Source organism: Sus scrofa, chromosome 11 (assembly GCF_000003025.6).
Source record: "Sus scrofa isolate TJ Tabasco breed Duroc chromosome 11, Sscrofa11.1, whole genome shotgun sequence".
Lineage (NCBI taxonomy): Eukaryota > Metazoa > Chordata > Mammalia > Artiodactyla > Suidae > Sus > Sus scrofa.
The window spans coordinates 75,598,239-75,626,118 of NC_010453.5; the positions used below are offsets into that span (position 1 = coordinate 75,598,239).

General features: G+C 40.7%; 1 protein-coding gene across 4 annotated transcripts in view; it reads left to right on the top strand.

The window, feature by feature from the left end:
- The window catches only part of TNFSF13B (TNF superfamily member 13b), a 33,749-nt gene continuing 6,926 nt past the window's right edge, over nucleotides 1,058-27,880 (top strand). The window contains exons 1-3 of one of the 4 annotated variants that reach the window (XM_005668532.3): nucleotides 1,058-1,843; nucleotides 1,932-2,019; nucleotides 15,967-16,023. In XM_005668532.3, coding sequence (XP_005668589.1) covers nucleotides 1,520-1,843; nucleotides 1,932-2,019; nucleotides 15,967-16,023 — 469 coding nt within the window. In that variant the 5' untranslated portion in view covers nucleotides 1,058-1,519. 4 annotated transcript variants of the gene reach the window in all.

A 27,880-nucleotide genomic window follows, 5' to 3' on the forward strand; every position in this document is an offset into this window, starting at 1 on the left:
GTCTTGGGACTGCAGATGCAAAGGAAAAAAATAACCCCAACAGGTAAAAATGAGTAAGTCTGACGACATCATACTCGGAGAGATGAGGAGGAAACAGGCAGTCCTGAGAGATACCTCAGAGACAAGGTCAAGGTGACCAGTCCCTGTTCTCCAGCAGGTGTGTGCCTGGGAAACCCTGGCAGCTGTTGCATGGGCGCAGGCATAAAGCCGTCTATTGCAGCACTGTTTGTAATAATGAAAAAGAGTTCGTGTTCTGGATAAATGAAACACACATTCATTCATAAAATGTATGAATGAAATATATCTCACATAATGAATGAATGAATGGATGGAAATGAGTGAAAAATGGAGGGTCTTAAAGGCAGCTTGTTCCACATTCCTCTAAGGCTCCTTACAACTTCTCAGGGCCGGTTGTCACCCCATCTAACAGATGAGAACACTGAATCTCAGGTGGGATTGGTGTCCTAATAGGCACGCCACATCCAGCAACAGAGATTTGAAACTAAAGTCCCTCTGGGTCGAGTTGGGGTGTCCTACAGACCCATGAGATGGGGACAGAGTCAACCTCATGTGGCCAAGCAGATACGCTGCTTTAGGGGAGGAGCAGTTAGTGGCAAGACCCAGGCTTCTGGAGCTGAGATAAGGCAGAATCTCCCCCAAATGTGGTCAGACGGAGCCAGGACATGCAGCCCCAGGAGTGGGGACAGCAGAGGTCGGACCGCTCCTCAGAACTGGCCGTCCTCTGGGGCAGCGGGTCCAGAAGGAGGAAGATTAGGCAGGCTTTTCTTCAAAATGCCTTTAAAGAATCCCCCGTGTCTACTCTCAGCAGGGCTCCCAAATTCAGGCACATCCTTTTTCTTCAGTTGCTAAGATGATAACATGGAAAACATTCCCCAACGGACTTTCATGCCTCCTTGGAGGAGGCTTCGTTTTATTTCCTACTTAAGGACTGTTAATAAATCACTCTCTGGCTGAGTACAGTTGAACGCTGAAGCACTTAGCTTATCTGACCTTCGCATTAATTATTTTTATTACCCAGCAGGAACTTATGAAAGCTGCCCCCCCTTTCCCTGTAAAGCCAAGTGGCCCCAAGCGAAGAAGCCAGGTCTCTCCTGGTGCCTGAGAGGGAGCTCCTTAAACACCTCCGGCTCTGAAAAGCTCTGCTGGAGGGTACTGGTCCGAACCCCCAGTTCCTTCCAATCAGTAGACGCCAGGCACCCGTTTGTGCCTGAGGACCCAGTGATGCCATTGCAATTCTTACAAAAACTGAAAGTGAAATGAGGAAGACTGATTGAGCAATCGGATAGAAGGGCGAATGCCAGGAAGACCTAGCGTACAGTAGGGGCAGAGATGCAGCGGGGCAGAGGGGAGAAAATTCAGGAGAACTCTCCTGAGGGCGAGCGCCGGGCTGGGCCGGGCAGTCAGTGCAGGACATCAACAAACACAGATAACAGGAAATGATCCATCCTCTGTGGTCACTGATTCTAAGGGCCCGAACCTTCAAAGTTCTAGGAGGGAAATGGATGACTCCACGGGGGAGCAGTCACGCCTTTCTTGCCTTAGCACGAGAGAAGAAATGAAACTGAAGGAGACGGTCCCCATCCTCCCCCAGAAGGAAAGCCCCTCTGTCCGCATCTCCAAAGATGGGAAGCTGCTGGTCGTGACCCTGCTGCTGGCCCTGCTGTCCTGCTGCCTCACGGTGCTGTCTTTCTGCCGGGTGGCCTCCCTGCAAGCGGAGCTGGGGAGCCTCCGGGCGGAGCTGCGGGAGCACCGGGCGGAGGGGCTGCCGGGCGCCCCCCAGGCGGGAGCCGCAGCCCCCAGGGCCGCCCCTCCGGCCCTGAAAGTGAGTCTGCGGCAGCCGCAGCCCCAGGCACGGGGCTCCCCCACGACCCACACGTGCTGGCGGTAACGTGGGGCTTTTCTCTTCCCAGGGGATCTTTGCACCACCAGCTCCAAGGGAGAGCAGCTCCATTCAAAGCAACAGGAGTAAGCGCGCCGCGCAGGATGCGGAGGAAACAGGTACGTCGGGGTCACGGAAGCCTGTAGGAGGCAGGGATCCCGTTCACAGGTGTGGAGGCGAGCATCGGACTGGGAGAGGGGAGCCCCGCAGAACCTGGAGACTTCCACGCTCACCGTCGCAGCCAGGAGCGGCGCGGGGGCAAAGCACCAGGCTGACAATGCATGTCTGAGCTCCAGGGAGCGGATTTTGTGGGGGCAGGTATTTATTTATCTGTGCGGCAGTTGAAGCGTAGAAGTGGGGAAAGAGGCTCACATCTCCCTGCAGAGAGTTCCCTTCTATGTCAGGAGCATCCTCCATCAGTTCAGGAGAAAAAGCACCACGCGCGAATGTAGGAAATTTTGTGAACCTGGTCAAAGAAAGGCAGCAAAAGAGCATCTCCTGGGGAGCGTAGCTGCTGTGCAGTCACATGGAGGTCGGTGGTGGGAGCAGGTGCATGGCTGTGCTTTATTTTGTTTCTTGCTTTTAAAAGAATAGAGCTCCTTCCACACACACACACATACACACACACACACACAGAGCTTTTCGAGCTTTTCGTTAACCGGAGCTTTCCCAGGAGATCCACACGTTTGTAATCTTATTGTAATAGTTCTTTAGAGATTTCTGACTCTCTTCCTGGTCTGTTCCACAGAATTGTGTGGATTCCCGAAACCTCAGATTTGGTGGGGCCTCCCCAGACATTCAGCTCTAGCTCCTTCCTTTCAAAGATGCAAAAGAGCATTTGCATTGCATTTACTTAGCATGCAATTTAATCCTTGATACTGTTTCCCTTCTGTATTGAAGGAAGGTTTTTGAGCCCCTAGAATGTGCCAAGCACGCTTGTACTTGAACGGGAATCGTCACACCTTCTGTTTCCTTTAACCTGCAAGGTGACTGCGAGGTGAAGTCACCGTGTGCAATTATGTATCCGTCTATGTGCTTCTAAAGAGAAGTGCGCGACCCGCAGATTAGCTTTTCTGGCACACGCACAATGCTGCTTCTGTAAGCGTGTTTTTCACGAAATGCCTTATTCATGGAAAAAATTCTTCCCTTATTATAAAAGCATACATTTTTATCTGGTTATCATATCTCCCAGCCAATTATCAGAAACAATTGGGTTTAAGCATTTTAAAACTAGGAAACATTTTTAGCATACTTTAACCCATCAATTGTTTTCAGATTTTGTATTTTATCACCTATGTTTTCTTACACACACATAGTTGAAAACTGCAAGCATATATGTCTTGGCATATTTTTGTGTTCACTTATTACATAAGCATTTTCCTTAGTTCTCAGTAATTCTCACTCATCTATATTAATTTCTTTGTTATCATTCTGTGATCATACGATCATTTCCAACTCTTTTTTTTTTTTTTTTGGCTATAGCAGAACATGCCACAATTTTTGTGCAGATCTCTTTGTGTCTGAGGAATTATGTGCATATTATTCAACATAAATTCCATAGATGAAATGTCTGAGCCAGAGGATAAACACCTTTAACACTCTTGCTACCTGTTGCCATGTTGCTTTCAAAATGAATCATAAGTGCGTGCAGTCAGAAACTCCGTGTACAAGTTCTCCGCATTCTGACAGCATTTTATCTTTAAAATGTGTTTGGGCTAGTTTGGTAGTTGCAAAACAGTGCCTCAAATTTAATTTGTTGCTTGCTGACAAATAAGAATTAACTTCTTTCCACATATTTTGATAACTTCTAATTTTATCTTCTGCTGATTTTTATTTATAACTTCCCTCACTTGTCTGTCATATTTTTAAAACAATTCTGAATAAACTCTATATTTGACATATTACTTATCAAAATTTTGATGTAAATATTTTCACAACATTTTGCTGTTTTTTCAAAAACTTGTGCAGAGATTTTGCATCTGTGTATTTTAATGTGAAACACTTGTCCTTTTGATTTCTCTATCAAAGCTAAAATACATTTGTTCATAATCTCTTAAGCAGTTTATTGTTTCCTCTGCCATTTTGACTTTTTTATAATTTAGTGTTGTAGCTTGGTATTTAATCCATTAACCTTGGAGTTTATTTTGGTAGGTCATGTCATACTGGCCTTAACTTCCCCTTTCTTCTTTTACTTTTCCCTTCCAAACTCTTGCTAAATATCTCAACCAAATTAATTAGATGATTCTTTTTAACTCCTTTGGGTTGGGAAGCTTCCTGTATTAAGTTCCTCATATATAGTCGAATCTACTTTGAGATTCCTTTTTTCATTGATTTTTTATCCTATCTATCTGTGATAAATAAAATATTATAAGTGATTTTATAATATAATGAGCTTCAATATCTAGTAGGGTGAGTATGCCTCAATCTTCTTCAACCTTCTTAGCTACTCTTCCCCTGTCTCTAAATATTATTATTAAAAATAAACCCTAACTTCCCAATTCCAAAGAGGATATAGACGCATTACAGCAGATTTAAGAAGAAAAGAATTAAGTAAGAAATCAATTATCCGCAGAGTTCCCATCGTGGCTCAGTGGTTAATGAATCCGAATAGGAACCATGAGGTTGCAGGTTTGATTCCTGGCCTCACTCAGTGGGTTAAGGATCCGGCATTGCCCTGAGCTGTGGTGTAGGCTGCCGGCTACAGCACCGATTAGACCCCTAGCCTGGGAACCTCCATATGCCACAGGTGCGGCCCTAGAAAAGACCAAAAAAAAAAAAAAAAGAAAGAAATCAGTTATCCCCAGAGTTGCACTCCCCCCCCCTCAAATCTTCTGTTAATATTTTAAAATCTCCTCTAGTGCAAGTTTTTTCGTGTTGGTGTTTCCATGGCATCCAGAAATTGTATACTGACAAAAAATTTTCCCCAAATATTTGCAACTTTGAGAAAGTTTGGAAAATAGCAGAAAATTCTAACCAATGAATAAAAATTTACCCAGTTTCTATATCCCAGATATAATCACTGTTGTCATTATCATAGTTTGCCCCAGATTTTTATAAACCTTGAATGTAGCGTGTCTGTGGTGTATATGTGTGTGTATTGTATATACCATGTGTGTATGTGTATGTGTGTATAGTACGTAGCACACATATATTTCCTCCTATCTCTATATCTCTATGAATATCATAACATTCGTAGACTCCCAGATGAAAGGTGTGAAGACCAGAGCCTTAGTGGCAGGTAATACCGGCTATGCCTTGCCAGTGAAATTGGCCTGAGTGTTATTTTAGACACTGTTCTCTGGTGCAGGGAAAAATCCGTTTTGTTTAGCACTACTCCAAAATTAATGGCTCTCTCTATATGAATCTACTACATATACCAAAAGATTGTCTGAAATTCTATTTTTGTTTGTTTTCTGTTTAGTAGGGTTGTTTTTTGGAATTGAGAAAATGCAGAAATGCAGTCTGAATCTATGCAACTTTCTTTGTTTTTTGTTTCCATTCTCGTTGTTATGGTTTATTTTAAGTAAAACTCCCTTTTATCTTCAAAGTGTTAGTTTCCATTTTATTTCTTGACTTTCTATATATGTTTATACACACTTTGTTGCATTTCTATTAAAACTATAACTCTGAAGAAAATGAATTTTCACCCTGTTGAATTTATATATTCAAGAATTTCTAATGTCTATTAAATATAGAATTTTAAACTTTACAGGACAGCTTTTCTTATGTAGTTCCTTATAGTTTCTTTCATAGTTAACCTAAAGACATTTTATTGCTAGTTTGAAGTCTTAGCATTTTCAAATAGCTTGTTAAACTGTTAAAAGCATATGGAATTTTCAGTAAATTATTCAGTATTTGATCTTAGGCTTATTTTTTAAGCCAAATCAGCACACTTGGTGGATTTATGCTTAATAGAATTATAATATTGTCCTAGGCTTTTCTTTCTCTTTTGGCTGCACCCACGGCATATGGAAGTTCCTGGGCCATGGAGGTAATCCAAGCTGCAGCTGTGATCTATGCCACAGCTGTGGCAACACCAGGTCCTTAAACTGCTGTGCCACAGTGGGAACTCCTATTCTAGACTTTCTTTTTTTTTTTTTTTTTTTTTTTTTTTTGCTGCTGTGCCTGAAGCATTTGGAAATTCCTGGGCCAGGGCTTGAACCTGTGCCATAGAAGTGACTAGAGCCACTCCCGTGACAACACCCAATCCTTAACCCACTATGCCACAAGAGAACTCCTATTCTAGAATACTCTGCTTTCTATATTTACTCCTTAATGTCAGTGTGCCATCATTTTATAACTGTGTCAAAAAGGTTCATAACTACACATTGCTAAGTAAGACACCGGAATGCTACGCATTCTTAATTTTCTATAAATCCAAGCCAGATTTCCCCAGGCGCCTCGATTTTACTGTGTGTATGTTCCGCGTGTAAGTAAATTCCAGCATGTTGTGGGCTAGGAAGCCTGACCTCCCCAGCACACGGCAAATCTAGTTATTGCATCAGCCCTCAGTACTTCCCACACACTACCCAGGAAGGTTGTTCTCTTTCCATTTGTGTATCTCCCATCTGTACAGCTAAAGGGTCCAGACGTCTGTGGTCCAGCCCTGTTTCCTTTGTGCACGTTCATCCTGACACGCGCACCCTGTAGATAATTCTGTGAGTGTGTGTTGGTCACTTTGGGGCGCCACATCAAATACGAAAGAATGATTTGGGAATCACTGGGCATCGCTGTGGGGAGGGGAGGGTTTCCCCCTCTTTCTTCAGTGGTCAAGTTATGATCAAAGGTCGTCTTATGAAATTTTTCAACTTGATATTTAAAACAACTAGTTAGCCAACGAATGAGCCTAATCACAAGGCTAGAGCTGCAGGACGGTCTGGAAACCCCTTGCTTCAGACTCTCTCAGTGCCCACCAGGTGTAGGCACAGTTTGGATCACTGAAAAGTCAAGAGAAGCTCTTATGCTCAGCAACTTTTTAAACTATAATTTCACGGATTTCTAGTTTAATGGGTTTTTTAAAATTTTAATTGACATGCTATTTGCATACACATGTGAACACATGGGAAAAGAACACATGTGTCCAGGACCTGGGTTGATGAAATTCGCAAGCTGAACGGCAGCCGATGAAAGGCAGACATCACCGTTGTCACCGGTATTCCTTGCAGTCCCCCCCCCAGGGGTAAATGTGCTGCTTTAATTTAATTCTAGAATTCGGTACCATGGCTCCAGTTTTATTTTTCTTACTTATGTTGTGTTTCAAATGAGAGCCTTAGTAAGTTTCTTGTGTTTCATAAGATAATTTCTGATCATAGTATAACAAACAGAAATGTGGGGAAATCCAGAATTAAAATTGCCAAATGGCTTATAATAGCCAAAAATTCACTTTCAAGCCCATGAGTGTATTTGGAGGTAGTCCCAATTAAAAAAAAAAAAAAAAAACTAAAGCAATATGGCCTTGAGCATTGCTTCACAAGTGGAATCATAATGACCCGTGTTCTGAACCTGCTCTTAGTTATAACCGTATTCATTTTAGGAACCTAAAGATCAGCATCTCCAGAGACCATCCAGAAAGTAAATCCCATTGAACTAAAACAGCTTACTGATAAAATCAGGTGAACTTTCCATTTCCCCCTTGCTCTTCAGTGGGGAATTTAAAAGTTAGCCGGAACCCAGGTGTTTTAGATTATAGAAAGACAAAAGTTATCTTTCGTTAATAATGTTTATCATACTTGCCTCAATTGTAGTAAGAAAACAGTGATGAAAGCATGAGCATTTCAAAGAAATATAAAAACAAGAGCAGGAAAAAAAAAATGACCATATTTTATCCTTCCTGTGTTTCTTGTAAGCGTCTGACCAATCTAAATGATTTTTCTCCATCTTTAAATAAACGTTTTAGTTTGGAATTATTTTAGAATTACAGACAAGCCGCAGCAACAGAGCAGTGAGTTTACCATATGCTCCTCGCCTCGTTTCCTCTGATGTTACCACCTAACGTTACCATGGTACCTTAGTCACAACTAAGAGAGCAATATGGGGAGTTAACTAATAACTGAACTCCTGACTTTGAATTTCGCCAGCTTTTCCCCCAATGTCTCTTTAGGTTCCAGGAACCGTCTGGGACACCACAATGCATTTTATATATATATATTTTTTTTAAATCAGCATTTTGAATATAACACACGTAACATTAACACCTAAAGGTGTCACCTAGGTGCTTCTCTGCGGTAAACATTTTTATTGTTAAACAGAGAGATATCAATACTATTTCTTGAAATCCATAGTCGTTTCCTGTGCAAGAAAAGACGGGAGACCCGAGGGTCTGTGATGCTCATTTTACAAGGCTATAAAATGAGTATTGAAAGCATGCAGTGTATGAACGCAACCATCCAATTTGTCCCCAAATGAGGCTAACTGCAGCCTCTTGCCCAGCAAGGGCGTGTTCCTTCCTAGAACAGAAACAGCTGGCTGCTGTCATGGTGATCTTTGACCAGAACCTTCCTTGCTTCAGTAACGGGAGACTTCTTTTCAGTGTTGCAAGAGCTGGCTTCTGTACAGTTTCCACAAAAGTATTTAAAATGAACACAGTGACCTGACAACCAAATCTTTGAACCCTGTTCTTATCAAGTTTAAACTTTTGGGAAGCAGAGGAGCAAGGAAGCGAATCCACCGAAGCAGCCAGAAGCAATCCTGTGTCTCTTCCAATATTCCCCAACCTGCAAGGTCTAAGCTTGTTCTAGTTGTCGGGTATTGATTAGGAAGCAAAAAAGACAAACGAAAGTTTCCTCGTTAACGTGAGGTGGAAAGCCACAGAAAATAATTACGTTTGTCATCAATGAGTAAATTGTAATACTAGAAAATGGCAAATCCATTGCAACACTGAAAATGTGTGGGCAGGGTTAAGAGAATCAGCCGTGTGAAGGAGGAGGAAGGGGGAAGCGAATGTGTCTCCATTTTAAGTGGGAGGCCAGACTAAGTCCTTCTCTCTAATCCCTGAAGCACAGCAATTCTCTTTCCTTTCAACCTTAAAAAATGGCAGATGTGCAGAGATATTTAAAAAATAAATCCATAATGTTGAGCAAGGCATTCTCATCAATAGTTCTACAGGAATGGATATTATTTGTGGGGGGGGTGTTTGTTTTTTGTTTTTTTTTTGTCTTTGGGCTGCTTCCGCAGCATGTGGAAATTCTAGGGCCAGAGATCAAATCCATGCCACAGCAGTGATAACACCGCATCCTTAACCCACGGTGCCTCAAGGGACCTCCTGGATACTATTAGTTTTAATGGTCATTGGTGCTTTTTTGTTTGGTTGGTTTTGGCTCCGCCCATGGCCGGTGGAGCTTCCCGGGCCAGGGACTGAACATGCGCCACAGCAGCATCCGGGGCCACTGCAGTGACAATGCTGGATCCTTAACCCGCTGCACCACAGGGAACTTGTATTTGTGTTTTTATAGGTCAAGTCCTACTTACCAGAACTGCATTTGGCAGCTGTTCTTTTGTTGTGGTGGGGTTCTCTTTGAAAAAGTATTCCCTTTTCTGAGGAGTTAGAGAAGAAACGGATTTTTCTCAAAATAGAGGAAATACCTATTGTGCAAAGCTTTGAGGTAGGCGATGCAGAGTATACAGGAAAGAGGAAAGAGATAAGTTACTGAGTGTGGTCTGTGTGAGAGCTCAGGAATAGGCCCTGCAGGTCTGTGTGATCATTTGCCCTCTTAATAACCCTACCATGTTGGCTTTATTATCTGCATTTTAATTTTTAATATTTATTTATTTATTATTATTATTTTAAAATTTAGGGCCACAGGTGCAGCTTGTGGAAGTTTTCAGGCCAGGAGTCGAATCACAGCTGCAGCTGCCAGCCCACACCACAGCCACAGCAATGCAGGATCCAAGTCACATCTGCGACCTACACCACAGCTCATGGCAACACCGGATCCTTAACCCACTGAGCGAGGCCCGGGATCGAACCCTCGTCCTCAGGGACACTAGTCAGGTTCATTGCCGCTGAGCTGCAGCAGAAACCCACCCCTGTTATCTTCGTTTCAGATGAGAGAATTAAAGCCCAGACGTAGTCAGTCCTTTCTCCCAGCAACCTAATGTCGGGCTGGAAAAATTAAACATTACCAATGCAAGTTTTAAGGTAATAAAGCAGTTTAAAAAATAACAAGCTCTTTTGTTTTTACAAAGCACATGTAAATTATGACTTCAACTGAGTGTCACACTATGAAACAGATATTGTTATTTTAATTACACAGATTAAAATATTTCAAAAGGAAGTTTCAATCTCATGATGAAACAGCTGATTGGTTTGAGAACTAAGGTTTGAATTTATCGTCTGTGGACTATAAATGCTGAGTTTTTTTGATGTCGTGAGTTATATGTGCTTAACATTCAAGTCAGATACCAGATTTGAGAACAGTTGTTGGACCCTGGGAAGGCCTCGGTGAGTCTTAGTTATTACTGCCAATGAGAGGGGCGGCTCGTGATGGAATCATGGTTGGGTAGGAGCTGAGATCCCAGATGGAAAGATCACGTAGGCCATGGTCGGGAAGGGCTGAGCTGGGTCTTAAAGGTTTGGGTAAGAGGAGACTGTATCCCAGGGTCTGGGAACAGTAATAAACAGAAAATAGAAAAACCACAAGAAGAGGCCTTATTCCAGTAGTCAGGAGGGCAGAACGCATGCCAGCACTTCGGCATTACCCTTTAACTCTTGTAAATTTGGGGGGTTTTGCAAGTGCTGATTGATTGAAGTGCCTCTCCGAGTTCAGGCTTTCCCCTCCCCTCTTCCTCCCCCTCCCCTCCTGGCTACCCTGTTGGAGACAGACATGGGGGTTGGGGGCCGGAGAATACCTGTTCCAGGGTTGCTTCTGACACTAGCTGTGAAGCCATGCGTCAGCTCATCTTTTTTCTCTTCCATCTGTTGCCCGAGGCCTTCTTCTGGGAGATGGAGAGTAAGACATTTTAGAGAAAGAGGACACCACTTGCTTGAAAAAATATCATAGCGTTACAGTTCTATGGATGACACGTCCCAAACTTATTGTTGAGGATTGTTCGTTATGGAACGTGCTTTCTGTATACCCATGGGTCCGCACATTTATTATTACAGAGTCCAGATACTGTAAAAATAGGTGTGTTTTTTTTTAATGGAAGCTATTTTGCTTAAAACACTACATTAATTTGATTTAGCATGCATTACAAATTTGTAAATAAGTGTGAGATTTTTCAGAATTATTTGGAAAAGTTGTTTGTCTATTTTCTTTTCTAAATTATTATACAGATTTTTTTTTTTTTGGTATATGCTATAAACCAAACAGTGCGAATTTGTAATTGACGATCCTTAATATGAATGACTCACTTCACAGGACATCTCCGGAGGGAGGCAGTTGTAGAAAACCTTAGTACGTGTAGTGACATGTATTCCAACAGGTGTATGTGCAGTTGTAGAAAACCTTAGTCTGTGTAGTGACGTGTATTCCAACAGGTGTATGTGCAGTTGTAGAAAACCTTAGTCCGTGTAGTGACGTGTATTCCAACAGGTGTATGTGCAGTTGTAGAAAACCTTAGTACGTGTAGTGACGTGTATTCCAACAGGTGTATGTGCAGTTGTAGAAAACCTTAGTACGTGTAGTGACGTGTATTCCAACAGGTGTATGTGCAGTTGTAGAAAACCTTAGTCCGTGTAGTGACGTGTATTCCAACAGGTGTATGTGCAGTTGTAGAAAACCTTAGTCCGTGTAGTGACGTGTATTCCAACAGGTGTATGTGCAGTTGTAGAAAACCTTAGTACGTGTAGTGACGTGTATTCCAACAGGTGTATGTGCAGTTGTAGAAAACCTTAGTCTGTGTAGTGACGTGTATTCCAACAGGTGTATGTGCAGTTGTAGAAAACCTTAGTACATGTAGTGACATGTATTCCAACAGGTGTATGTGCAAAGTGTGGTAGCATCAAATGTTTAGCTAGAAGGACCGAGGGAAGAGCTGGTCTTTGACCTGAGCCCCGAAGCGTGAATGGGGTTTCACCAGCTGGAAAGGTGAGGACTGTTTAGCCATGGGGAAGAGCAGGTACATGGCCCCAGAAGAATGGAGAAGCTGGATGTAAGTCCAGCAGATACAGGGGATGAGAGTTTATGAGGCTGTGCAGGAAGACTTAGATTTTGTGCGCAAGGAAACCCTTTGGAGAAATTTTAAACATTAAAAGGACGAGACAGAATTTGGGGTTAAGACAATAATCCTGGAGGAAATGCAGGTGATGGACGAGGAATTGTAGAAAGCAGAAGGGGCGCGACTTGGTAGAGGCTGATGTGATTGTGAAGGACGGGGAGGCCAAAGCTCTGAACTCAGGCCATCCCCAGCCAGTCCCCGTCCTACCGTTTCTCACTGTCTTTTTGACCCTCAGTCTGACTTGCTGTGTCCCCATCAGCATCAGCTTTTGGGTTTTTTGTTTGGTTTGGTTTTTTGGGTTTTTTTTTAGGGCCGCACCTTCGGAATGTGGAAGTTCCTAGGCTAGGGGTTGAATCGGAGCTACAGCTGCCAGCCTACACCACACCTTGGGGCAACACTGGATCCGAGCCACATCTGTGACCTACACCACAGCTCACAGCAACACTGGATCCTTAGCCCACTGAGCAAGGCCAGGGATCGAACCCGTATCCTCCTGGATGCTAGTCGGGCTGGTTGCCGCTGAGCCACAAGGGGAACTTCCAGCATCAGCCTTTCTATTCACTCATGACTGTTAATTTTGTCTAAAGTGTGCTGACGTCCTTCTCCCGTCCGACGTGAGTTCAGTTGTCAGCGTTCAGAGACGTCTTCCTGATTGCATCTGACGTCTGGGCCCTCTCTCTCTCTCTTACAGTTGCAATTTTAATTCTGTTTTTGTGGTATTGATTCGTACCTGTTCTTCCCACTAGACTGTTAGCTCCATGGAGGTAGGGATTACGTCTCCTTTTTATGCTATCCCTAACACAATACCGGCATAAATGTAATGCTCAGTAAAATTGTTGAGTGGATAAATGAGAGATTAAATCTGAATTGAACAAAAGTTAAAAATTCGAAACATTAGGGCTTGACTGTTAGTTGACTTTCAAGATTGAGGAGGGTGGAATCAGGCATTTTATAAAATTTCTAGCTTGGGCAACTCCATATTGTAAATCAACTCTACTTCAATAGAAATAAATACAGAAGATAAAAACGCACGGTGTAACAAGTAAGAAGACAGAAGAAAGAAGAAAGAGATAAAGGAGAATGAAGGGAGGGCATCTCATTAAGACCGAAGAGCTTAGAAGAAGCTCCTTGAATGAGATGAGAGACCTGTGGGAGTTAGTGGGTGATCATGTGGACAGGACATGGGTGACGTTTTGGCTCATTTTTTTGTTAGCAGTAATCTATAGTCTAAGATCAGATCTATGCTGAAGTGGAAAGAGAATCTTAGGAGACTGAACTAGAGATAATATGAGATTTCCTAAAAAGGAAGCGTTGAAAGGTGAAGAGATAAGTAATCTGGATGGGATTGACGAGACCTGAACGGCATCTAATGCGGCAGGATGGAAAGTCCTGTTCTTTCTTCTAAGAACTCTTCTCCTTGAAAAGCCCAGTGACTTTCTCTGAAATAAGGAAAATTAACAAATAGCGGTAGCTTCAATGAGTATAATTCAAACACAGCTATGGAGCTGTCATTTTAATATCCCATTTCCTTTTCAGAGGAGTATTTATAGAAATAAAATTTTCTCTCCATAGTGTTATTTTCTTCCTAAGAGTTAGATTTCTTCTACTCTATGATGGAATAGTCCATTATTTCCCAATGCGTAGGTTGCGGCCAAAGTGGTGTTGGGCTGCCGAGATAAAAATTCAGATATTTTCGTATCGGTTTGGTAGTGTCCCGGCTTCGCTCATTAGGCAACCTCTTCCTGTCGAAAGAGATAAGGTAGGTCTCCTACAGCAGTTTGGTACAAACAGTCAAGGGAGGGCTAATTGAAATGGCCTTTCTAGTATTTCCTTGGTCTCTTTGGCAGCTCCTCTTGGTCTTCGTGTTGTCATAGTGCCCTCCCACTGTCTCCCCCGTTGTCTCTTTCCTTTTTTGGTCTCATATTATGAAGAAGAGTGGCACTACTACCACTGGTCAAGACGGACTTTGCCACGGTTACGTCCTGGGCATGGTACTGACTGTCTTGGGCACCTTGCCTCACTTATCTTTATGATGGGCATCCGCACATAAGGAGATGGAAAACTGGGAGATTTGAATTTGACACCTGGAAAGAGCCTCTTCTTTTTCCTCGTGGAGGAAAGACTAGAGCTCTGCCTGCTCCTACTGGCCTCGCATCCCTCCCAGAACTTACCTCGGTGCTTTGTGCATAGCACTTCCTTAACAAGCGTTTGTTAGAAAAGTGTGTTTAATATGGTGACATTGGACATCGTGCCTCTCAGACTAGCAGCTTTGGACGTTTTATTACTGCCTCCTTTCACGCTGTCCTTATTCACATCTATTCTGCCTGTTACGATGCTTTTCCATATTTTCTGTGGCAGAGGGTATGCCACAGTACTTGCAGTAATGATGCGTAGTAACTGCAGTAATGTGCCATAGTAACTTCAATAATGATGCTGCAGTAACTGCAGTAGTGATGCCGCAGTAACTGCAGTAATGATGCCGCAGTAACTGCAGTAATGATGTTATGTTAAGTGCAGAAATGCACATTTCCCAATGGCTCAGACATGGCTGCCATTGTTCTCCAGTTCAATAAAAGAACCACACAGTGGCCGAAATTTTCTGTTCCTCTGAAATCATCAGATTAACATAAAAATGTGTAGAAAAGTTTCATGGCTTATGATGAAATTGCAGCTTTTAACATTATATTTCCGCCTGTAAATGCCCAGGGAAGTTTCTTAGCAGATTTTCTCATATGCTCCCTCCCTGTAACAATATTCTCTTTAGGCTCATGCATTTACACAGCCTCGGAATATCACACAGTTATTATATCTGTTATTTCATGTTTTCCATTAATCTCCTAAAGCAGGAATGGCCCACTATGTTAAGCTCTTAAAAGGTACACACTGAGAAGCATGTTTTTAAAGCATCACTTCAACTCAATAGAATACTTGCTAAATAATAAACAATCTAAACTAATATTTTCTTAATTAAAATAGGCACACCTAGGTTCACACTCTGTATTTTTCATAGATATTTACTGCTTTGCTTTCCTTTCTTACAGATAATGTATCTATTTTGCTTTTACCTGAAGGCATGGTCTTTATGTAACAGAATAGTTATGAATACTTTGGAATATTCTCTGGAGTAGTCTATGTGTAATACAGATCTGAATTGATGCTTCCCAGAAGCTTTATGGGTGACGCAGTCTCAGGGAAATATTCCGTTTTCTATTAAAAAGATTTCGTAGCGCTTGTTCTCTTTCTAGGCCAAAACGTTTTACCAAAAGCCTGCCTTTGGCTCCAGAGTTGAGCAGGCGAGATTAAGTCCCGGCCCTGTGGCCTTCCTCTCTGGGGATGAGACAAGTTGTTTATACTTTCCAAGTTGTTTCCAGTATGTAATTTTTAGGATTTTTGTGAAGTTGCCTGGATTTATGTCAGCTCAATAAATGTGAGCAATTATTCCGTGATGTTAATAGCATTTTCAGTACTGACGAGTTGTTATGTAATGTTAGATTTTTTTAAAAGCAAAAAATCATTTTAGAGTAATCTGATCATTTAATTGGCTCATGTATTTGAGAGAATTGAAAAACAAATGACAATGGCTAAACTTGCTTTCTATAGAGGTTTAATATTTTATAACAAGTCAAGCTAAACTATAAAGGTGATATACTTGCTATATTTCAACAGCATGTAGAGTTTTTCTAAAATTTGAATTTCAAGTACATATTGTGTTGCAAGTACAAGTTATATTAAAAAATCTGTGGGCAAATTTCCTAAAGCAATTTCAAGAACGACATGCAGGCATTGTAGAAAGTGTCACTGATTTGGTGCCACGGGAAGAGTGGGTGTGTGGCTTTGTGTGCTTGGTCATCTTCGTCCCCTTGCTATTTCTATTCAAGAAACTAAAATGATATATTTTTGCTTTTCAGTCACTCAGGACTGCTTGCAATTGATTGCAGACAGTGACATGCCTACTATACGAAAAGGTAATAAATACTTCAGGAATTTTCCACTTAGAATTCCGTTCAGTCCTGTTACTTGTATACTCCAGGTCTAAAGATTGTCTTCAAACCATATGTCAAATGAACTATCTGCCTCGAAACTTCTTATATTCAGATTTGAAATAACAAAGCTACTGGAAATGATTGGGGGATGACGGTTGAGGCTAATGTGATCATCTAACAGAGAGAATTACTTTCGGGACATTACTACCCAGCAGTGTTCATCATTAGCATATGATAAAATCCAGACTAAACCAAATTCAATTTCTTATTATTCAGAAATCATTTTGGCTACTATGGTGCTTCGCAATCATCTTCACAAATGTCGATTCTCCTCTTCTATTAGTTTGTAGACTGTTGCAGAATAAAGATAAAACTCAACATATAGCCATTTTATATTGATTAATCAATAAGAATATATTATGTACAAATAAATATAACAGGTTTGTGATCAATCTCCAGTGTGAAATTATGGCTTTATATTTTACATATGCTGGTTAAAAACATACAGTGTTCCAGTCTGGGCACTGGGGCTCAGCAGTGAAGGATGTGTGCAGGGTTCCTTATTTTCATGGAATTTTCCTTCCTATAAGGGGAAAACAGAAGAAGAAACAAATGAACAGGTAAAATGTAGAATGGTAAAAATTAACCAGTGTGGAGAAAAATAAAGGAGGCGGCAAGGGAATATTTGGACTGTGATCCACAAAAGAGAGTTCAGAAGTGCCAGGAAAGTAAGCTGGGGGACAGAGGTGGAGACCCAGGGAAGATAATGAATTTGGATTGGCCTCTGCATTGACTCCCAGGAGTGATATCCTGCATCTGTATCTTTCTATGTGACCTTAATTATCCTAAATATAACCCGGGACCTAAACCATTTGAAATCCTATTATTTACGGCTCTGCATTTCCCAAAGTCATACGTTTGCAGCTTTTATTAGGTAGCACATTGTTTCCTAAGAATAAAAATAGAGCCAAAAGAAGACCCTAAGGGCCAATGATACAATTAAGAAAACAGCGCTTGGAAAGGTTTGTTTCACACATTTGGCCCAAACCAAAAATACAGAGTCCTAAAGGGAAAGGATAGGTCCTCACCCAAAAAGATGCGGCTGCTTCTCCACTGTGAACTTGAATTTCGCAGAGCGTACTTATCTTCCTGGCGTGGTGGCTTCTCTCCACCGATCCTCCCTGGAGGAGCTGGGTGCTTATCTGAGTGCTTTGCCCTCTGGGCCGGTGGGCAGTGACGCCAGTAAATCTTGAGAGTGTCAGTGCCAGTGCCAGTGTCAGCGTCAGCGCCAGTGCCAGCGCCAGTGCCAGCGTGTCAGTGCCAGTGCCAGTGCCAGTGTCAGTGCCAGTATCAGTGCCAGTGCCAGTGTCAGTGCCAGTGTCAGTGCCGGTGTCAGTGCCAGTGCCAGTGTCGGTGTCGGTGCCAGTGCCAGTGTCAGTGCCAGTGTCAGTGCCAGTGTCAGCATCAGTGCCAGTGCCAGCGTCAGTGCCAGTGTCAGTGCCAGTGCCAGTGCCAGCGTCAGCGCCAGTGTCAGTGCCAGTGCCAGTGCCAGCGTCAGTGCCAGCGTCAGTGCCAGTGCCAGTGTAAGTGCCAGTGTCAGTGCCAGTGCCAGTGTCGGTGCCAGTGCCAGTGTAAGTGCCAGTGCCAGTGCCAGTGTCAGCGTCAGTGTGTGTGGACATTTCAGCAGCACTGCTTTACTGCATCCTCTAAGTTTTGTTATGGTGCGCTTTCATTTTTATTTGCCTCATTTCATTTGTCTCTTTTTTGATTTACCTTTTATTCTTCTTTCTCGACTCCCTAGTTTTAAGAGTGTTTTTTAATTTTCACATATTTGTGAATTTTTCAAATTTTCTCCTGTTATTGATTTCTTATTATTTTATTTATTATTTACATGGAAAAAATGTTTGATATGATTTGTCTTCCTAAATTTAACTTATTTTGTGCCCTAACATCTCATCTATCGTAGAGAACTTGCCTAAGTCACTTAAGAGTGCACATTGTGCTATAGAGGAGAGAATGACCTCTGTATGCCTGTTAAGTCCACTTAGTTTGTAGGGTTGTTGCAATTTCCTTATTGGCTTTGCTCTGGGTGATCTCTCCATGGTTGAAAATGGGGTACTGAATTAATCCTGTTGTTGTTGTATTGCTGTCTCTTTCTTCCTTCAGATCTGTTAATATTTGTTTTTATACATTTAGGAACTCCAGTGTTGAATGCATGTATATTTGTATTTGTTATATCCTCTTGATGGATTGATCCACTTATCATTACTAATGACCCTGTTTGTCTCATGTGACAGGTTTGACAAGTCTGTTTTTGTGTGATAGAAGAATAGCCACCCCCTCTCTCATTTACTATTTGCGTAGACCCTGTTTTCTGACCCTTTACACCAGCTTACCCGTGTGTCCTTAAAGCTACAGCGAGTCTCTTGTAGGCAGCATTTGGTTGGATTTTGGATTTTTCAATTCGTTCAGCCATTCTATGACTTTTGATTTTAGAATTTAATCCATTTACATTTAAAGTAATTATTGAGAGTGAGGACTTATTCCCTTTTTGTTAATGTTTTTTGGCTGTTTTATAGTTCCTTTCTTTTTCTTTCGATGTCTTTCTCTTTCTCTGTGTTCCTCAAATATTTTTTTGCAGCAGTATGCTTTGATTCTCTTTACATTTTGTGTATCTACTACAGGTTTTTATTTGTGCTTACCATGGGATTTACATAAAACAACCTAGTTATAATAGTTATTTTAAGCTGATAACAACCTAATTTTGATCTCATCCCCAAACTGCTTTTTTACTTCTCCCTCCAGGACACTTTATATTATCAATGTAACAGTTTATATCTGTTTATATTTTGTATCTTTTAACAAATTTTTGTAGCTATAGTTATTTTTAATACTGTTGTCTTTTAACTTTTATGCTAGAACTGAAAGTGATTTACAACTTGTTACAGCCATTTCTCTCAGGTTGTTTACTGGAGATTTTATTTCTTTCTTTGTGTTGTGTTTTTTTAATTCCTCATAATCCTGGTAGATTTGCTTATTGTCTGAGAATTTGGAGAAGGAGCTACTTCTTGTCATCTTCGTGGACTGATTTTTGAATAGGATACAGTTTCACTGGTCAGCAGTGCTCAGGATTAGTCACTCAAAGACTGGGAACAAAGCCCTTTGCTTCCTTCCTTCCCTCCTCAGGGAAAGTATCTGTTCTTTGCTTTTCCACAATCATAAGAAAAATGCTGACTATAAGATAGGGATGTGGCCTCCTTTTTTTTTTTTTTTTTTTTTGTTTCTTTTTTTGTTTCTAATTGTTTCCAGGAACCAAGCTCCTTTGGTTGTTCAGTGCTCAGGATGAGGCAAGATAGAAAGCAGCTCCTCAGAGGCACTCTGGGAGTCCAGGGGCCAGGTGCACACTCTAATCCATCATCCCTGCATGGGAGAGTCGTGGGCTGAGGCAATCTTCTTGGGGTGGAGTTAAGACTGTTTGGAGGAGGGACAGACGTGAATAATTGAAATTGCTCTTCCTATCCTTGTCAGTATGACAGCTTCTTAGTGTGTGCTCCTCTAGGTGCTTCTACTTCTTAGCTAGGTCCTCAATTTCTCTTCAAGGTATTTTGATAACAATATTATTGTTAACAAACATTTCTGTGGAGGGGTGAGAAGTCTTACTAATTCCTCATTCACAACCTTAAAAATGTCATTCCATTGCCTTTTGCTTACATGGTTTCAAGGAAGAAATCAGCTGTTAATTTAATTGAGAATTCCCTGTACTTAGAGAATTGCTTCTCTCTTGCTATTTTCAAAATTCTCTGCTTGTCTTTCTTTCAGCTGCTAGCTATAAGGCGTCTTGGTGTGGATCTCTTTGAGTTTATCCTTCTTGGAATTCATTCAGCTTCTTAGATATGTAGATTCATTCTTTCTTCAAAGTTGGGAAGAGTTTGGCCATTATTTTTTCAAATATTCTTTCTGCGTTTTTCTCTTCTCCTCTGGGACTCCTATAAAGCATATATTATTCTAATTGAGAGTGTCCTACTTGTTCCTTACACTTCCTTTTACACCTTTTTCTTTATATGCCTCAGACTGGATAATTTCAATTATCCTACATTCAAGTTTGCTGATTCTGACTTCTGCCTGGTGAATTCTGTTGGTAACCTCTTCCATAAAATTTTTATTTCAGGTATTGTAACTTTCAGCTCCACAATTTATTTTTAAATAAAACACTTAGTTTCTTTTACAATAATTTTCATCTCTTTACTCATGGGGTCTGTTCTTCCTACATAGTCCTCCCAGTTTTCTTAAGCTCTCTGTCCATGGTTTCGTTTATTTTATTACTATTATTATTATTATTTTTGGCCATACCCACAGCATGTGGAAGTTCCTGGGCCAGGGACTGAACCTGTGCCACAGCAGCAACCTGAGCGCCTGCAGTGACAGTGCCAGGTACTTAACCCACTGTGCCACAAGGGAACTTCCATGCTTTCCTTTACCTCTGTAAACATATTTCAAAGATGGAAAGATGTAAGTCCAATGTTGGGCTTCCTCAGGAATGGTTTCTGTCAATTTTTTTCTCTGTGAGTGTTCCATAGTTTTCTGTTTGTATGCTTTATATGTTTTTTTGAAAATTGGACAATTTGAATATTACAATGTGGTAACTCTGGAAATCCCATCCCGAGGGTTTTCTGCTTTTGATTGTTGTGGGCTGCAGTTTTCCAGTTGTTTATAGAATTTTCCAAAATTTTTTTTCAAAAAATAAACTGTACTTGTTGTTCTATGTGGTCACTGAAATCCCTTTTTCCCATTATCTCTGCAGTAAGCCTGTTAGAGATTTCTTTATCTCCAATCCTAATCCCAAAAGACATTTACTTTAATACCAGGAACCTGAACCAAAATCAACAAAATGCCAAACGCCCCTTTTCTTAGCAGGTCAGCTGTAAGCTGGGGCGCTCCTTCAACATTTAGCCAAGCTGCCAGCAACTCTGCCTTTGACTTCCCATCCTGCTTGTGCAAAGACTAGTAATCAACTAGAATGTTAGCTCAGGGTTCTTACAGGGCTTTTATGAGCTTGCATCTGGCTCTGGTTATGCACAATGCACTGCAGATTTCTTAGTGTGCATGATAGCCCTTCAAAGCCTTTATTCCTTGAAGTATATTCCTCCTTAGCCTCATCCTTCTCAGGCTTTTTGTCCATCTGCTGCTTGCTCTATCTACTGTTCCTTGTTAGAAGCAGCTACAGGTAGTGTATGTCTTTAAGGTATTTGATTTACATCAGCCTGAAGAGCTGCTCCCATCTAAAGGGAACCTCCAGACAGGTCAAAATGCAGAGTCACAATGTTTTGAGAACAAAGTAAGTATTGCACTTCCTGACATCAGCAGGACACCAATTAGTACTCAGGCCAATGTCTCAATGGCTGTCACCAAGCTGGGGACTGAGGGTGGTGAGTAAGTAAAAATGCCACAATACTTTCTTTACTGAAATTTAACACCCCCTTTTTTTCATTAAGCACTCCCTTGGTTCCTGTAAATTTTGTTTACTAGATTTCATATATCCAAACACATTGATTCTGTAAGTTTTTGCAGGCTTAGCTATGGCTTTAGCAAATGCACTATTCTTGAGCTTTATCCTCTGCCCATTTCCATGATGTTACTCTGACATCTGTAATTATATCTTTATATAATACCTGTTGATTGTCTTCTCTGGCCTGTAATAAAATTAAATACTTTTTCTCTTTATTTTCTCTGTAGTTCCTGTCGTCCACCATCCATTTTTTAGTGATATTATATTCCTTAATGTTTGTCCATGTACTGTCAAAATGTTTCTATTACTTGGTCTGTCGGTTTATATCCTTTGAATCTCAGTTGTTACAAATGAGGCAATTGATGAACTTACTATAAACATTTTTTTCTCCACACTTCTCAATATTTTAAAATTATATAATGTTTGCATTGTCATGGCTTAAAACTATTTTATTCTTTTCTGGAAAACTATCCTCTTTATGCATTTTTGTTTTGTCTTTACAGTAATATATTCAGTACTCATTGCAAGGCCTTTTGCTATGGTTTCCTTATTCATAGCCTAGTCTGATGAATTTTGTTCTCTACTAGTTTATTCAAAATGGTCTCATGAGAATAATGCTCACTACATGTTCGCACTGACAAAGCTGTTTCTTTGTGGTTTTTATACTTTAAGGACAGATGGCTGGGTATGAAATCCTCAGTTTACTGTTTTTTCACCTGGGTATCTTAATAGGAATTTCTCCACTGTCTTTATAATGCCTTTGGCATTATATACCCTTTGAAGAAAACTAAGGTAAGAGAAACTTTTTTTTTTCTTTATCATAAGAAGCTTAACTATCTTTTCTGGACACACAAAGAATTATTTTTTTACCCTGAAATTTCTTTTTTTAAAATTTTTATATTAAAGTATAGTTGATTTACAATGTTCCTCCTATTTCTGCTGTACAGAAAAGTGACAGTTTTATATATATACATATATATGCACATATATGTATATATATATTCTTTTTTTCATACTATCTTCCATCATGTTCTAACCCAAGAGACTGGACGTGGTTCTCTGTGCTGTACAGTAGGACCCCATTACTTCTCCATTCCAAATGCCAGTAGTTTGCATCTACCAACCATCCATCCCACTCCTCCCTGCTTCCCCCTGGCAAATGCAAGTCTGCTCTCCATGTCCCTGCTCTGTTTCTGTTTTGTCGATAGGATCATTTCAATAGCTATTTTATTATATATCTGAAGGCTGACTGTTGTGATAGGTAGAAAAATATTTCCTCAAACATGTCCACATCCTAATCCTTGAAACCTACGAGTTTATTACCTTGTGGACTTTGAAGATGTGATGAAGATAAGGAATTTGGGCAGATTACTGCTGGACTATATGAGTGGTGCCATATAGTCCTTAAATAAGGGAGTAGCAGGGTCAGAGTCAGAGAAGTTTATGTAGTGCTGAGAGAAGTGTTCAGACTGATGTGATTACTGCCTGGGAAGATGGAAGGGGCTGCCAGCCAAGGAAACCAGGCAGACTGTAGAATTTGGAAAAGGTGAAAGACAGGGTGTTCCCACCTCTGGGAAGACCACAGACTTACCAACACCTTGATTTTTGCCCAGGGGGATTTCTGATGTTCAAAATTGGGAGATAATAAATGTGTGCTATTTTAAGCCACTGGGTTTGTAACAGCAGAAACTAATAAAACTCTTTTCAACCAATTTTCCTAGACACATAGTGGGCCTTTTAAGTTTGAAGTAGCTCTAAGTGGCTCTGCTTGACTTTTTGTTGTTCTTATCTTGTCTTTCTAGGTTCAAATTATGTATACGTGCTACTGTCTTTTATATTCTATAGTTCTACATTTCCCCCTCCAATTCTTAGCTCTCTCTTTATTTCCATCTCTTTTAGTTTTTGCACAAAACCTATTTTCCCTTTTGAAACATTTACTTTTATTTCCATTTAAGTGAGATTTTTCCCTCCTAATTTCCCAAGTTATTTTAGCTGATGTTGACATTCACTGTACTGCCTGTTTGTAGACTTCTGTGTGTATGTGAGCGACTCTTTGTCTTTATTGAGTTGATTTTTTTCTGGCTTTTTGTGAACTTTGCTGCTTGAGGCCCTCATTTCCTTTGCTTTTTCTCTTCTCTCCTATGTTCAGCTCCAGTGTGACCTCAGTTGCTTTTGGCATCCCTTGCAGTTATTTAGCAGAACACACATCCATCTTTTTCTTTCTTAGAACTTACAGGGGGCAAAAAAGGAGAGCTGTGATTTCCAGTCATGCTGAGAGTGGAAATCTCTTGTTTATTCTGCTTTTCAACATAATTATTTCTTAGAGGTAATGATGAGATTTACTTTTAATCTCAGTAGAATTTGACACTTGATGACTCCCTTCTTTTTGTCTTTTTTTTTTTTTTTTTTTTTTTTTTTTGTCTTTTGTCTTTTTTAGGGCCGCACCTGCGGCATATGGAGGTTCCCAGGCTAGCGGTCAAATCGGAGCTGTAGCTGCTGGCCTACACCACAGCCACAGCAATGCAGGATCCAAGCCACATCTGTGACCTACACCACAGCTCACGGCAATGCTGGATCCCTAACCCACTGAGCAAGGCCAGGGATCAAACCCACAACCTCATGGTTCCCAGTCGGATTAGTTTCTGCTGCTCCACAATGAGAACTCTAATGACTCCCTTCTTTTTGAAACACATGCTTTTCTTGGTTTGTTTCTCTAACCGTGTTCCTAGCTTTGGAGCCACTCCTTTTTAAAAATCTTTGCAGATTGTTCTTAAATTTCTTCAGTATTGATGTTTTTCAGACTTCCAGAACAGTCCTATTCTCTTCATTCTTATCTCTATGTTTTTCTTACATCCTCCTGTGTTGTCACTTAACATCCACGGGCTGACGGCTTGAATGTAGCTCCTTAGCCCAAACCACTCTCCTGAGATAGCTGTCTACTTAACACCTCTTCCTTGACTGGCTTGGGGGCATCCCAGTGTGAACTCCAGAACTTTTCTCCAAGTCTGGTCTTCTTCCAGTGTTCACTGTTGCAGTAAGTGTGCTGACTATGTCTTCAGTTGTGCAATCCAGAATTCTAGGTGTCATTCTTGGCTGCTCCTTCTAAGTCAGTACATTAATTTCAAAACTTCATCAATGATTCCTCACACATGTAATTTAAACTAATCTGTTCTCTTCATTTTTACCTCATCACCCTATCAAACCACCATCATCCCTCACCTGGGCTGCTCCTTGCCTCCAGTACTGCACATTTCTTACCTGGTTGCCAGATAGTGATATTTCCAAAACAAAGACATAGTCACTTTTTCCCACTGCTCACAGCCCTTCAGGGCCTCCCATTGCCTTTCTGGTATCTCAGCCAGCTTGGGTCTGCCTGTCTGGCTCCTGTTTTCTGTTGATTTTCCTAGTCCTACCTCCTCTACAGAATCTATCAAGTGATTACTGTGGATTTCAGTGCCAAACTATATTTCTTCAATAAAAGAAAAATCCCCATTTCTTGAATTGGTTTACTTAATCTATTTTCAAAAAACGCTACCATTATCTTCTCCCTTAAAACTATTTCCAGGAATTTTAATAAAATAAAAAGTAAGGAGAAGTAACCAAATGTGATAGCTATGATTGACAGCTGTTGTCTGGAGCATTTAAGTTCAATTATTGAGGGAGGTAACATTGGAAGTATAAATATTCGGGAGAAAATTTCCCATTCATAACATACAATAAAAAATAATTGTTAATGAGATAGATCTGATTTTCCTATAAAACTTTGTCATCCTAAAATTTATCTACAAGTCTTTCACATATATCAGAACAGGAACAATCTACTCTTTTAAGAGCAGGCATTTTCAGAGATGCCTGTAAATAATTTTTATAAAATAATTCTTGCATTATTTTTATTTAATGTAACATGTGAATGTACACAGTAGTTTATTAAGTTTTCAAAAACATTTAAATACATCAGACATTTAAAGCTGAACGGAGCTGGGATGTTCATACTTTATATACCAAGATTTATCAGTATTTCAACTGTTGACTAACAAAGTAAGCATTAATCCTGCTGGAATTCACTTCCATTGGCCGAAATAAAAAGTGCACAGTGTAAGAGATATGAATTGAGTGTATTCCAAATTTTCTCCCGAATATTTATACTTCCAATGACTTACTGAGGACAACAGCCCAGGAGACTGCTCCCCAGATAGTGGTGAGAAGCCGTTTCAAAGAGATAAGGGAGGATCCAGGATAATCCAGATTGTTTTTCTAGAAAAAACATGTTTAGTCAAACATCAAAAGACTAATGTTAATCCCAAAGAACAGACATCTCCATTTAATGATTTTAGTACTTTTCTATGTATGCGAAGATGCAAGAATCTAGGGTCACCGAAAATTTTCCTTTCCAAATTCTTAAATATCTTCTCTAAGGAGAGATTCAGGTTAGTTTAGATAAGCATTCTACAGAATAGGCATTTAGTGCATACTTTCTTGTTAGCATTTATCTGTGGTCTACCTAGCATGCTAAAAATCTGAGTAAATTTTAAGATGTAAAAACATAACATGCATGCTTAAGTTTATAATCACTTTAGCTTTTGATTGCTTAGGCAGTTTTCTTAAATTTAAAATTTGTTTAGCAGCACATTTTGCTTGAGGGCCTACTATGTGCCAGGCTCCATTCTTGGCATCTGGCTTTATAGCTGTGAGTAAAGAATAGTCGGTGCCTTTTCTAAGGAGTGCAATCCATGTGCAAGTGTGCACAGAGCTGAGAGAAACACAGACAGTCCATTCCAGTGAGCAAACGCATGCTCTCTCTGCCACTTTAATAAGAGTATTTCCAGCAAGATATGATGAAATGCCAAAAGCAAAAGAGAACATAAGGATATGAACCTCATGACGACAATACAGCTGTAGATTTTGCTAAGAACAGGCTCACTAACTTTATAGATATAAGTTTGGTATAAAGAAATAGGGGATCGATTCAAGGTATTGCGATTTTTTTTTTTTTTTTTTTTTTTTTTTGGCCAATGAGTATTTTCAGTCAGAATACAAACAAGCACTTTTGGAAATACATGTCTGACTTCAAGAGTACATAATACCTCTGTTGATGGAGGGTGTTGCGTTTCCCAGAGTTTCAGTAACCAGGTAGTCAAATGCTTTTAAAAAACAATGGAATGCTTGCGACTAATTGCATAGTACACTGCCATTTGAATGACTTTATGTTTAAATTTGAATTAGTTAATTTAATAAATATTTGCTGCATCTGCTGTGGGCCAGTCACCATGTCAGGCCCTGGAGAAATAGCAGGGAAACAAACATAAACAGTTTCCAAACTCAGAGAAGTTAGAATCGAAGATGTGTCTGGTTTTAAAGGAGAAACAAAGCGCTTTTGGGTCAGAGTAGCAGGTTTAATACCATTACCAAGGAAACAACTGCCTTCAGTCATAAGCTTGTATTTTACAATAATACAAACCAGAGTATTAATTCTTCCTCCTGTTATCAAAATTCTATCCTAAAAGATGCTTCGGGCAAGTGATCTTATTGAAACAGAATTTCAAACGACAGTACTGTAAGCGTCACACAGAAATCGTGCTGTATAAAAACAGGAAGTGATGAAATTACCTCGGTCACTTGTGATTGAGGTCTTTGCCCATGTACTGCCTGGTGTGACCGGTTTCCACACGACCCTAACCGTAACGGTAATCCTAACGCTAACCCTAACCCCAACCATCCCCTCCTGCCGCCTCTGCTGCCCGCCACCTGCACCCCGGCCCCAGGTCCCTCCCTCCGTCTATGGCGACATGAGTGAGGGGGAGGACAGCCTTAGGGAGTGGTTCCATTGTAACGCGACTTCACAGTGTGATTGGCTTGGTTTGATCACCTCGAAATTATTCATAAGATGCGTGGTTTCTGTTTTATATGCTTCCCTCGAGAATCTGGTTTGGGAAAAGTTCAAATAGGATGTTTTGCCTTGGAGGCTCCATGAAGCAGGCACGTTCACTGAGCCATAGTATTTGGGAAATGAAGGCGTTGGTAACAGCCACATCCAGGGCACCCTTAGGAATCTCCACAGGGGACAACTTCCTTGACACTCAATCTTGGGCATGTTGTTCCTTTCTTGAGCTTCTGGCATATCATGATGTAGACTTTGAGTTTTATCATTGAAGTTGCTTCTCTTTTTGCTTTGACCAAGGTAAAACTTGGGGACACATGGCCATGTAGGGACATTTTTGAGTGTGATTTTAGGCTACCCCGTTACATTTTACTATTCCCTTCTTTTATTGCCACATTCCTAATCTTCTCTTTACTTCTTCAGTTTATACCCGTGCATTTCCCAGTCTCTAGCCT